The sequence below is a fragment of the Rasamsonia emersonii genome (assembly GCF_000968595.1).
Source record: "Rasamsonia emersonii CBS 393.64 chromosome Unknown ctg1118621759686, whole genome shotgun sequence".
Classification (NCBI taxonomy): domain Eukaryota; kingdom Fungi; phylum Ascomycota; class Eurotiomycetes; order Eurotiales; family Trichocomaceae; genus Rasamsonia; species Rasamsonia emersonii.
The window spans coordinates 60,381-73,284 of NW_013563333.1; the positions used below are offsets into that span (position 1 = coordinate 60,381).

General features: G+C 52.8%; 3 protein-coding genes across 3 annotated transcripts; all 3 read left to right on the forward strand.

Annotated features, from left to right (window-relative positions):
• Positions 1-1,552: 1,552 nt before the first annotated feature.
• On the forward strand, positions 1,553-4,143 carry T310_0618 (RING finger protein; the record flags this gene model as incomplete). The annotated part of the gene is made up of 3 exons (XM_013476528.1): positions 1,553-3,631; positions 3,691-3,966; positions 4,027-4,143. The coding sequence occupies 3 exons, from the start codon at positions 1,553-1,555 to the stop codon at positions 4,141-4,143; spliced, it is 2,472 nt and encodes an 823-aa protein (XP_013331982.1).
• Positions 4,144-5,182: 1,039 nt separating this feature from the next.
• On the forward strand, positions 5,183-5,967 carry T310_0619 (Phosphoribosylglycinamide formyltransferase; the record flags this gene model as incomplete). Its single annotated transcript, XM_013476529.1, has 2 exons — positions 5,183-5,593; positions 5,704-5,967. 2 exons carry the CDS (start codon positions 5,183-5,185, stop codon positions 5,965-5,967), a joined length of 675 nt encoding a protein of 224 aa, XP_013331983.1.
• Positions 5,968-9,610: 3,643 nt separating this feature from the next.
• Positions 9,611-12,121, forward strand: T310_0620 (C6 finger domain protein; the record flags this gene model as incomplete). The annotated part of the gene is made up of 5 exons (XM_013476530.1): positions 9,611-9,907; positions 9,971-9,998; positions 10,064-10,821; positions 10,878-11,674; positions 11,749-12,121. 5 exons carry the CDS (start codon positions 9,611-9,613, stop codon positions 12,119-12,121), a joined length of 2,253 nt encoding a protein of 750 aa, XP_013331984.1.
• Between the last annotated feature and the right edge of the window lie 783 nt (positions 12,122-12,904).

Consider the following 12,904-nt stretch of genomic DNA (forward strand, 5'->3'; position numbering starts at 1 on the left):
TAGACTCTCAGCGCCTGTAACGGTCAAGCATGCTGGTGCGACAGAAAATGTTTTATTAGCAACTAGGGAATGACCCAAGGAACAGCAGAGCTGCAATTGGATCCTGCTTACAGTTGCACCCTGGCGTTGGTCGTCTGTTGAGAACAGTCGTTTCTTGCTCTTTCGAGAAGGCTCTAAATAGTGATAAGAAACTGTGTGGCGGCCAACCCGAGCGGCACCAGACAGTCCCCGACCGATGGCCGTTTCCGACGACTCGGGTTTGACGGGCCCAAGCTTCGATCTGTTGCCACAAGAACCGTTGAGATTCTGGAAAGAACTGAGTCACTCCTCCAGAACACTAGAGATCGATTGACCTGTCGTGTGATTTGTAATCCTTGCCTTGGGAAAGTAGGGCAACCCAAATAACGAGACATCCAACCTGCAGCCGCCTCTGTTCTTAAGCAGCGCGTTTGCCTAGTACCTCAGAACCCCGTACTCCGTACACTCAAGGCTGTGACCTGTGACAGGCATCCCTAAATCTTTCAGGCGGAGCACTGTCCTCTGCGTCGTTTGCTGGGCTGCTCCGATCCTCCGCAGCGACCGACCATTGGGTTTCCCTGTCCGGAATCCGGATTGCTGACCAACACGGCAACAACTCAGCGCCCGCCATCGTCGTCACGCGCCCCCGCTGGCTCGAAGCTCGACTTGTCCACTCCCTCTTTCTCGCTCTCTTCTCTTCTCCTGCATTGCACCCTCTTCTAACAGTCAGCCCGGTCTGGCCGTCGGACAAGATTCCAGACTGCCTGTCAGCTAGGGTTGTCTGTCACTTCAAGCAAGGTTGTTGGGGTGGGCCCTGCGATCACTGCCTGTTTCACGTTCAGGGTCCCTGTCACTCCCATCCTACTACTGTAGGCTGAACCTCCCCTCGCCAACATCAACCATTCTTCGTCACCCAAGAGTGGCAACCTGCAACTACGGTTCCGAACAGGTGGTCTGATCTAACTTGACACCTAGTTGGATTCTTAGGTGATCACCCAGTTAAGGATCCTGGCCGTTGTTCGGACTTCAGCGACCTGCGTCCCCCACGGTACCTTTCACAGGCGTCCAGCAGATATCTGACCAGCCGACCGTCACGGACACTTCGTCTCACCCTGCTATCCCACCCTTACCTTCGATCTTCCTGATTATCCGACGCTTTACAGCTCTTCTCTGTGAGTTGCAGGAGATTGGTCACAGCGTTCCGGTCGAATGCTCGGTGGCGGTTAAGTACCTAAAGCACCGAGTTGCAGCCTTGTTCGATTTCTTCTCTTCCTTTACAAATTCTTCTACCTCTTGCCTCCCTTATTTCGGACGGCTTTTGAAAGACTTTTTGTCGGCAGCTTTGCTTCCCATGGCGAAGTAGACGGACTGTCTCGTTTGGACCTCATCTTTCCAGATATCTCCGTGCCTTCCTGATTCTCCACGACCAGTTACTATGGGACAAACCTCCTCCACACAGAGGGATCAGCGGCAAGACAGCGCCTCACGATTTTCAGTCCCCTCACGACGACATAGCAATGGCGAAGAAGTTATCATGAACAACGACGAAGAGATGTCGGGACACCCGGAGGATCGCAGCTCCGCTCCTCCGGGGCAAGAGTCAGACCGAAACATCTATAATCTACTTACAGCGCCATCAACTCCCTCAGAGTCATCCGGTTTTCAGCCATCCACTTTTGGACACCACGACATGGAAGCGTCAATACCTACAACCGACCACGAGCATGAAACTAGACCTTTGGTGGACATGAGACCGTCGGACACCCGGGCTGCTCCGATATCACGTATGGTGGTGAGGAGGCAGTCGACCATGTCGAGATTAGGTTCTCGGATCCTACCAAACTCCGTGATACGAGGCCTACTTAACAGCGAAGAGGAGACGCCTGCAGAAGGCCATGCTCATCGAAACGGACGTCTATCGAGAACCCTTCTTCGATCCGAAACTTACAGCAGCCGCTTCAATTCGTTGAGCTCGCTGGGATCGAGAGGGATTTCTCGACGACGCTCGATTCGTGGGCCATATCCACTTCCTCGGGGTGACGCGGCCCTAATTCCTGATGCTCCCCCGAACCCGACTTTCCTCGATTCCTCTGCTGAGCCGATTCCGGATTCCAATAGAGGATCCTGGCGACGGAGCGCACGACTGAACCGTGTTCGTGACTCCTTAGCCACTCCTATTTCACACATATTTGGACCGCCCTCTCCGCCACCATCCAGCCAAGTTACGAGCACTCCGCCTCAGCGGCCATCACGATCAACGTTCCACGAAGGATCGGATCAGCTTCTCCCCCCGCTGGCTCCTATGGATACCACTATGGATTTCGACGATCCCCCTCATGAGCTGGATTCTGTGGAACCTGCAGTGAGGAGTTCGCGACCACTGTCGCCGGTTCCTTCCACCAGGACTTCACAGGGACCAGGAGCGATGCGACGACTGCCAGGCATATTACGGGCCAGGCCATCCCGGATCTTGCGACGAGAAGAGCAAACACCTCTGTCTCGGGTTCTACAACTGGCTGCTGCTGCTATTGCCGCTCAGCTGTCTGGCACCGCTACCCCTGCGCTTCCCAACATCCAGTCTCTTGGGAATGATGGACTAGACGCATCGCTTGAGAACTTCATCCAGAGCCTGCAGCAAGCTACGTTCGCTCAGACCAATGCTTTGCCTTCAGGTGACTCTCAAAACCAGACCGCAGATGGCAATCCTGCCCCAGTTAACTTCCTCAGAGTTTTCCGCTTTGCTAACCCCGACACACCCTCCGGTGCGAGTGCGTCCGGACGAACAACGCCCGAGTCTGGGGAACAGGCAAATCGCTCAGACAGAATGGACGTCGATGAGCCCGCGGGACAAAGTTCTGAGGGTCAAGGTTCTGAAGGTCGGACTGTCACTTTGGTCGTCGTGGGAGTAAGGTCAGTTCCCTCCAGTGGAGTGGTCGGCAATCAACACCACACCGGTGGTCTTGGGCTGGACGCCCTGCTCGGTCTGCCACTCTTTCCACCAAGCAACACGTCACAGGATCAAGGCGGCGCTGGCAACCTTATTCGACGTGCTGATGGTGGATCCAGATTTTCGCCTCATCGCAATATGATGGAAAGCACCAACGCAAACTATGACAGCCAGCGCCACCAGAGATCGTCGTTCTCCGCTTCTCGGAGACCATCGGACGCCAGTTCCACTCCCAATGGGGTCTCATCTACTCCTGCGACGGCACTTTCAGAGAGTCCTCCGGGGCCTCATCCACCCCCGTCGACTCCCGCGGAGCCCATCTTGTCTGCGGGTTCCTCAGGTAACTCGACACCGAGCCGCAGACCATCATCAGCGTCTGCCATGTCTAGCAGCATCTCGCCTCAGCTTCACGAGGAGCCATCGAGACAGCCCACCGTCGAGCCAGGTGAAGGAGATGCTTCATCCACCGGTGCTCGCCAGCGACGTCGGAGTGATTCTGAATATGCTCGTCACCGCCACCTCGGGTCGGGTGCGGCAAGACGCAACGGGGTCGTCGAACCCGATAATCCAACACCGTCGACAAGTCGAACTTGGCTGATCTATGTCGTCGGAACGAACCTGTCCGAGAATCACCCAGCGTTCGCTGCTCCAAGCCTCTTTACAGATGTAAGTTACCGTCAAGACCAAGACCTTGCTACAATTTCGTACGCTAACCGTTTGTATAGAATCCCACTTACGAAGACATGGTTCTCCTCTCATCACTTCTTGGACCAGCCAAGCCCCCTGTCGCATCTCAGGCCGATGTTAACTCGGCGGGGGGGGTGTATACTCTCGTCGAGTATGCAGGGTCTTTGGTTGCAGAAGCTGTGGACGGCAACGAAACCATTGAAATTGGAGAGAATGAACGATGCTTGATATGTCTCAGCGACTACGAGGCAGCAGAGGAGGTTCGACAGCTCGCTAAGTGCAAGCATATTTATCACAAGGAATGCATTGATCAGGTACGTTTGAGCCTACAAGTGAAACACGTCTGGAGCATGGCGCTAACATGGTTTGCTTAGTGGTTAACCACGGGCCGAAACTCTTGCCCACTTTGTAGAGGCCAAGGAGTTGCCGAGTCCTCGAGCAATAATACCAACACCAACAGCACAGCCCCCGCACAGGAGGCTGCTGCTTAAGCTCTCACCTTATCCACCCAAAAAAACGAGAGCAAGGGTCCTTCACTTGGATCCGTTCTCAATCGCTGCCTTGAAGCAATTTGCTTGAGGTCACGTGTGTCAATTTGTGTTTTGTCGCTGTTTCTAATGACCTGGTGGCTTTCCTATTCCGAGCGTCCATACCTCCGGCATTACATTGCTCTTTCCTTCTTTCCCTGTCTTTTAGCATAATGATTACACCATACCCACCCGCATCTCATCACATCAACGGAGGTGTCCTTGAGCTAGAGGCCAACAAGGACAGCAGGATAGTCACCGTTTTGTCCTTCCTGTTTGTCTTCGGTGCCAGTTTACATCCATGGTTCAGATACCACCCATGTTCATGACATCCATTTTTTTGATTTGTTTGTACTTGAAGGCAGGCATCAGTGGCACGGTCTCAAAGAGTCATTTTTCTTTTTTCGATTCCTGACGGTCTCGGTTAACCACATGCTATGGGAAACACTTTCGGTGATACCCTGGGATGGTTCGTTCAGGTCGGTAGAGGTTAGGGGGATTTTCTTTCGATGGCGAGCCTACTTTGATCCTTCCTCGATGTATTTTCATGTTAGAGAATAACTTCCTTGCTAGAGTCACATTCCTAAATACACAACCGTATGATTGCCGAAAGCCGTAGACTGGCCTGGAGAAGTCCTCCAATATGGTGATGCCGGATGTGGAGAAATGCTTGGTGACGACTGGCGGAAGGGCCAAGCGGAGATATCGCCCCGCGGTTCCGCTCCCACTGGATCTTATGCAGTGAATGCTGACTCAGCGAACGAGGGGCATTGCTCCGGTCCGGTTCCCCGCCTAGGCTGGTCGAACAGTACGATAACTTTAGAGGTGTCTATTTTCTTGTAGCCATTGCTGAGAACTTTTGCTATCCTTGTGTCTTTGGTTATTCCAGTTTCATCCGGTGGAAAACTTTTATTTTTTGATCGCCTCAACACCAGTTGAGCACGATTGAAGAGTGACAACTGGTGAGGAGGGGAAAAAAAATTTCATCGACTGGACACAAGGCATGGACAGTCCAATTCGACTCACTGTCCTCATATCTGGCAATGGCACGAATCTGCAGGCCGTAATCGACAAAGTTAGCGCGGGCCAGCTACCGGTGAATATCGTCCGGGTGCTATCCAACCGCAAAGATGCCTTTGGGCTCGAACGTGCCAAGCGAGCAGGTATTCCGACGACATACCACAACCTGGTCAAATATAAGAAAAAACACCCGGCGACACCGGAGGGTGTCCAGGCCGCACGGGAGGAATATGACGCCGAACTGGCGCGACTAGTGCTCCAAGACTCACCCGACTTGGTCGCGTGTCTTGGGTTCATGCATGTCCTGTCGATGAAATTTCTGCAACCGTTAGAAGACGCCCATGTTAAGATTATCAATCTGCATCCTGCGTTGCCGGGAGCTTTTAACGGTGCTGTGAGTAGTTGGCCCAGTCTTTGCCTTACGTATACATATCGATTCGATGCCCCTGGATGATTTCTCAAGCGTCTTACTATCTTGCATTCTATTACTAAGACTTCACGCAGAATGCTATCGAACGTGCCCATACTGCTTGGAGGGAGGGAAAGATCGACAAGACGGGAGTAATGATCCACCACGTTATTTCGGAAGTTGACATGGGCAAACCCATACTGGTTAAAGAGATTCCTTTTGTCAAGGGAGTCGATGAAGACCTGAACGTGTTCGAACAAAAGGTCCATGAAGTCGAGTGGGGGACTGTAATTGAGGGAATCGAGATTGCTATACGAGAAATAAAGGAAGAAAAGGGCAAGCACTCCGGAGCAGCGTGAGATCGCGAGTATAGACCATGAAATGCTCTATCAGGCCTGGGGCCCCTACGAGCTTGTCCGGAACGGTGCAGAGCCACCCACATCATGAAATACAACTGTGCTCAATCGGTAGAGTTGGGACTCGTCCGTGAAGGCATCCGATTCACGCTTGGAACCATGGTGCTAGGTCCTCTTAAGGGGTGATAACTACTCTTCATCTGTGACACTTCGAAATATCAAATTGCACACGATAGCGAAAACTATGACATGTGTGTCGATTCGCCGGCAAGACGTTCAGTTACGGACTATCACGTGTGCAGGCTACAAATAGCACGTGAGATCTCCTTGTTGGGGCGCTCGAATGGCGAGACGCTTCACGATGACACACATCGAGTTCTTTTCGCTTAGGAAGAACCGCTTCTGGCTTGTACCCGACCGATAGAACATTCGCAAAAACTCGGGGTGATTCAAAGCAATTATCCAGTTGAAAATGGGCCTTTGAATTGAACAGCAAAGTAACCTATGTATTACTGTTGTTAGAGCTCTATATCCATGCTACCTAATACCCCTCTCTCTGTCGTGTTCGTATAATATCCCGAGTCATCAAACTCCATGTCTTCCTTTTGCCCTTGCCTTATCACCCTGTTAACTGATTGTGCCTCAAGGTGCCTGTCAAAAGTCCATGCCGCCGGGCATTGGACCAGTCGGCTCCATCCGAAACAGGTACCTGTGTGTACCCCACGAGGGAGCACTCACCATCCCGGTAAGCTTAGTGTATGAGGTACCTCCACCTGCTGCAGTCGAATCACATATCTCTCTCTCAGGTCATGTGCTTCTTTTTCGATATTACCTCGGTATAAAAAGATCATGTCTTGTAGAGGAGCACACTACCCAAGAGTTTCGAGTTTCTTGATCCTGGCCAATATTATAACAGGTACATATAATGTAATAGAAACTTACTACTGGTAGGGATGTCAACGATCAAGCTCGGAGGACACGGGTGCCCGGAGTCAGGAGCTGTCTGGCTAGAGTGTCATAGCCTCAGCAGCATTGACAATGTAACGTTTTCTTCTTATTGACCTATTATATACACCGTATACAATTATTACTCCGTATATTACACCGTATATGGACGACAACTGTAACGCATCAACTTATCAGAGCCTATCTACCGGTGCATTGACCTTCCCATCGGTATTATTGGGTTTATAGAAAAGTGGAGTCTTTCCCGAAAGGGTTACTCTGCAGGAGTGGGAAGATCCTCATTGAACTGGATGGATCCTTCCAAACACCCCCCCTAAATCCCTGATAGTAATATTAACTCCGTACCTAGCCAGAATGGAAGGAGTAAAAAAGGAACCCGTGACGAGTTCGGTGTTTGTTTCAACGTCATCTTTCATCTGTATCATATAGGCTCTCTATCGTAGACATCAAGTCATCAACAGTGCCTGCCCTGTGACGAGCTGACAGAAAAAAGAAATAAAGAAACAAAGAAAATCCCCTTCGTGATGGTTCGAGGACCCCGAGGATGGCCGACTGTACTCCGTACACCGTAAACAATGGCATGATTAAGGACAAGCATGAAGTTAATGTCGAGGGTCCATGATAATCAGTCGGGGAGGGGACAAGAAATGCCGCCTGCACGAGGCAAAGTCCCCGCCCGCCCCAGCAGAGAAAGAGCGCCCATTGAACAAAGACCGTTTCACTGCGTGTTTAAACTTTGGAAGGAGCCTGCTAAAGCCGTGGCCACGGGTGTTTCCTCTTGCCGGCCAGCCTATCATGCTGGTGATCGGGAAGCTGCTTCCTTAACTCCCCCGTGCCGCGTTATGTAAGCACCGCGGTTTGCAGCGTTTGCACGCCCTCCACCCGGATCTGCGGCGTTGATGGGCCGGCCTAATGCCGCAGCTAGCGGAATCTAGGATTGATTGATACTAGAACTCCAGGTCAATGCACCGCATGCCCATCGCCATTCGTCACCGGCAGCCCTGGCATACGTGGATGGAATATTAACGGACGTTAAGATCCGGGATCCTGGCCATGCTGCCATGCCGTCCACGGCAGCCCTGTCTCTGCTTTCTTTGCTTTTTTGGGGCTCTTCATTGGCAGTCCGGACATGGTGCTTACGGACTAGGGAATCCGACAGTCGGTCCAAGGGGCGTCTATCGATTTCCCAAAGTGGTGACTTTCTTCGGAGAGACCTGGAGATTCGCCCGATCCCCTTTTTTCCGATTGGGCCGCTGCCTCTTGCGGTTCTGTCTTTTTAAAGAAGGCAGATTGTGCCATCGGTCTGCCCCATAGACACCTAGCCATGGCATGGATTGACCGGCGACACAAGAGTGGATGCTGGAGCGGCAGGCTGGCACTGGGCAGGTGGGTAGGACGGGCAGCCTCCGTGTGTCACCCTACGGCGTCTGGCATTCTCTGTTCGTGGCGCTGGGTATCTACGGAGCAGAGAGATCATCATTCTTGTCACCTTCAGAGAGGCTCAGGCGGAGGTCTGCGTCTTGCCAATAGAAAAAAGAGTTGATCAGGAGCCATCCGCTTTCTGCATCCCCGGCATCCCATTAGCTGGCGACCGGACCGTTTGGATCGGAGGACGTTGGCCCAGGACACTGGAAGCCAACCACGGCCAGGGCAGGGGCAGGGCCTCAGCGCACGCTCACCCAGGCCGCGAGAGAAGTCCGTTACCGTAATCTGATCGAAGGGCTGAAGCAGCGTAGGTATCCAGCAGCACTTGGCTCCAGAGCTTCTTTCCCCGCCATCAGCGCTGCGCGCACTAAGGTTCCGGAGCTGGGGCGCCTGGGTTTCCGTTTTGGTGGTGTGCTCCGACCCTGACTAACTGCAAGCTGGATAGTTTGCAGAGAGGCCAGGAGAGACTCGAGCAGCGCAGCGATGCTGGCAGCAGATGGCTCCAACGTCCCTGCCGGCCCCACCGTTCCGTGCCCGCCAAGAGCCTGGCTTGGAGAGCGCTGAGATCGGGCTAGCACCCGGCCTCGCTCCTCCGCGCCGTGCTTCTGCACCAGCACGCTGAAGACAGCCAGATTCAAGCACCAAGCTCCCCGGCCACTACTGTTACACGGCGGCGCTGGACCTCGACCCTCGACCCTGCAGCGTGTCTGGCGTGGGCCTGCCTGCAGCGTCCGGCATAGCGTCCCCGCGGTCCAAAGCCTCTGCCGCCGCGGCCGCACGAGGCTCACGGCGTGATATCTGCCTAGCTCTGTGCCGGCATCCTCATCCATGCCCGTCGACGTCTCTCTGCAACGGTCCCTGCCCTACAGTCTCTGCCACTGCCTTTCTCTCTCTCCCACGCCCGCTCTCTGCTGCGCTCGCTCGCCTTGGGGACGCCTGCGCGACATCTCCAATCGAGCACTGGACGTGGTGGGGCTGGATGAAAGCGGGAAAAGAGCGTGCTAAGCCGCCCACAGCTCGAGCGCGATTAGCACCGCATTCCCATGCATTGCTCGAGGATAGCAGCAGATACCCAGTCAGTCGTTATTACACACGGTTTGCAACGCTACTCGATTCTGTCCATGACGCCTGCTGGCCGTTTGCTCGTCGCGTCTCGCAGATCTGACCTCCTGTACGAGCGCATGCCCAGACTGCCTCCAGGGATCTAGATCTCTTCGTCTATCTGCGAACGCTGCTGCCAGGTTCGACCACGCCCATGGAGCAACCGTTTTATCCGCCAGGCGCTCCCATGGGCGCCTATGCTGCGGATGCGCAGGCCATGCAGTTCCACAATCCGCCTTCATATCCTCCTTATCCCATCCTCCTGGGCCCTGTGCAATTGCCTGAGAGTGTCGCATATTGGCACAACACCCCCGTCCAGCAGCCGGGAATGGCACCACCCATGGGCGCGCCCGTCTCGTTGCAGAAACAACCCGCGCATGGTGCCACGGATCAGAAAAAGCATAAGCGGACGCGCAGTGGCTGCTTCACTTGCCGGGCTCGTCGAGTCAAGGTAACGTAACTTCCATTAACCCCAGATCCAGCAGGCCACCTTGCCTAATCGAAGTCACTGTAGTGCGATGAAGCTCGACCCATCTGCGAAAGTGAGCTCTGCATTGTTTCCCCCAACGTCTGCTCGGGCGGTCTTTCGCCACTGACGTACGTGCAGGATGTCGGAAAGGAAAACGAGACTGTGTCTACCCCTCGCCGTCCGCAAAGTCAGGCAGTCGTGCACGTTCCAAATCGAGAGATCATCGGAAATCCGTGAAGGACGCTGGTTCGTCTGATGAAGATGACGGCGGGGATGTCAGCAAATTGGAGGCGATCCCGGACGATGAGGAAAGCCCCGAACCACCCTCGACGACCTCCCCTACCGGGGACACCGGTAAAGCGAGACCGGGCCTCCCCAGAAGGCAGAGCTCCCAGTCACTAGACAAACGGAGGGCGAGGAAAGCATCAGACACATCGGCCTCCAGCAAGGCCAAGTCAGAATCACCCACTCTACCGTCGACTCCAAAGTCCGTTTCTCGAAGTCCCCGAGTCCGTTTTCAGTACAGCGATCTGTATCAGAAGCCCCAGCGAAATATCTCGACCCTAACGGAATTCACTCGGCTGCGCGAGGATGTGCGCTTCCTCCTCAACCATCACCAGGAAAGACTCAATTACCATCACTATTTCTTAAGGAAAGAGTCGGATGACTTTGTTCGTGGGAGTATCATTGATCTAGCACTGAAATACGAACCCCTTCTCTACGCCGTTGTCGGTTTCTCTGCATATCATCACACTATCCACCAGCCAAATGGAAAGCTGTATGACTTTCTGAAATATTACAATCGGTCACTGTCGCTGCTGCGGAAATCGCTGGCGTCTGGAGAACAGCACGGAGAAGCAATGCTGGTCACAATTCTCCAACTGTCGACGTTTGAGGTTTGTTTCCTCACTCTCTTCCTGGTTCTTGCGTAATATTGACTAAAGATCGTCAGGAATGCATAGGTGATTGGGTGAATCTGCTCGATCATCACCAAGCGGCAGATATTCTGATGCGCGAAATCCTAACACCGCAAAGCATTGTGACGAACGAGCTTCACAGGCATATCTTTATCTGGCACGCCCGTTTTGACGTCGTTGCTGGCCTCCTAGCAGGTAGCGAGGCGATCTTGAGCCGCGAATGGTACACTGCGATCGAAGAATATGATGCTGAGCAGGCGGCTCAAAACCCCTACCATGTTCAAAAGCAGCTGGCCTGGGTGCAATCTCGAATTCGAGTCTTTGCCCTGGATATGGCCTCACTATTTGCAAAACTTTCGCGTGAGATAATCAGCATGGACGAGTTTCTGACCCAGCATGAACGCCTTTGTCGGGCGTTGGAAGATATGCACCGTACTTTGCAGCCCTTCGACACTTGCGAACACGCGGTGAGGGCTAATATTTATATACAGCACGAGGGACCGGACGATGTTCTGGAACCTGATGTTCCTGGCTTGTTCTATAAAGGGCCCTTATGGAGTGTGAACTTTACTTGGGTTGATGTCCTGGCCACTGAACTGATGTTCAAATATCAATCCCACCTTGTAATACAGCAGCCCGACGGTGCGGAGCTGCAGAGGCTAGCATTGGAGATATGTCGGATCGTCGAGACCATCATGCGATGGCCAGAGAAGGAGGTTGGGAAGGTGATTGCGTTCCACAATTGCCTTCCGATTACGGGCATGTTTCTACCTCGAGACGAGAAATACATCATGTGGAGTCGACAGATGCTGGCTCTTTTGGAACAGAACGGGTGAGTCCTGCAAGTAGCGAACATCTGTTGCTGTCAGATCGAATCGCATACTGATGCGAATCTTGTGTTTTTAGGTATATATACCCTCCCAAACTGCGGGCAGGGGTAGCAGAAATATGGCAGATACCCGAGGTGAATCATTGGTGGCTACCAGATGAAGACACTTATCCGGACATTGTGAAGGAAATCCGTGCCTTGACCGAGGAGCGGACGACGAATCCTCGCGACAACATCCGTGAAGACATCCGCGACATGAAGTCACTGTTTGGGAAGCTGAATCTCGACGACGGCGGTAGCCAGAACAGTTCCCCCAGCGTCGACAGTAGTGGTCTTGTGACCGAAGCCTCTCCCGACCAGCTGTCCAATTGCGTCCAAGCCTGGCAACAACAGAACCTGCAACTAGGCGATAAAGACCCTCCTCCTCCAACGTCAGAGGGACCGAGATAGATCGAGAACCTCCATTGAAAATGTCCCCGAAGGAGGAGGGAGGAGTCTTGGAAACGACATTTTCTTTTGTTCTTTTTTCCCCCTTTTAGTGCCGTGGCATATCACCCCCTGATCTGACGGTGTTTCAAGGAAATGTTTTTTTTTCTGTTCTTCAAGGAGGCGGTTTGATTTTTGATATCCAATATATATCCATCCTCCACACTTGTTTTTGTCTACCAGTCATGTACATGACATGAAAATGTTATGACGTTTTTTTTTCCAACCTCTGTTCCACGTGGGCAAACTCCACAACCATGGTTCTTTGGTTTTTGGTTTTTGGTTTTTTTGTGTATATGTCCTCTCTGCTTCTGTCTTCTGTCACTTAACTACCCTACCTACTTCTGGGTGTTTTCATGTATTAACGTAATCTATAACCTAGTCGGACAAATGACCTAGTCGGACACTTCTCACCACGCTTACGCGCCTCCACTCCCATCAACAAAAATGCCTACCTCAAGACTCCCACAAGCTTCCAATCAGGAAGGAAAGATTCTTTTGGCTCTTCAAGCATATAAGAAGGGCCAAGTCTCAAGTCTGCGAAAAGCTTCTGTGTTATATGATGTTCCCCATTCCACATTACACGATCGATTGAAAGGCCGTACGACGCGAGAGCATGCGCAGGAAAGGAATCGAAAACTGTCTGTTACTGAAGAAATAACTCTTACCCAGTGGATACTATCCATGGATGAGCGAGGAAAGCCCCCCCGAGTTGCAACCGTACGAGAAATGGCAAATGTCCTTCTT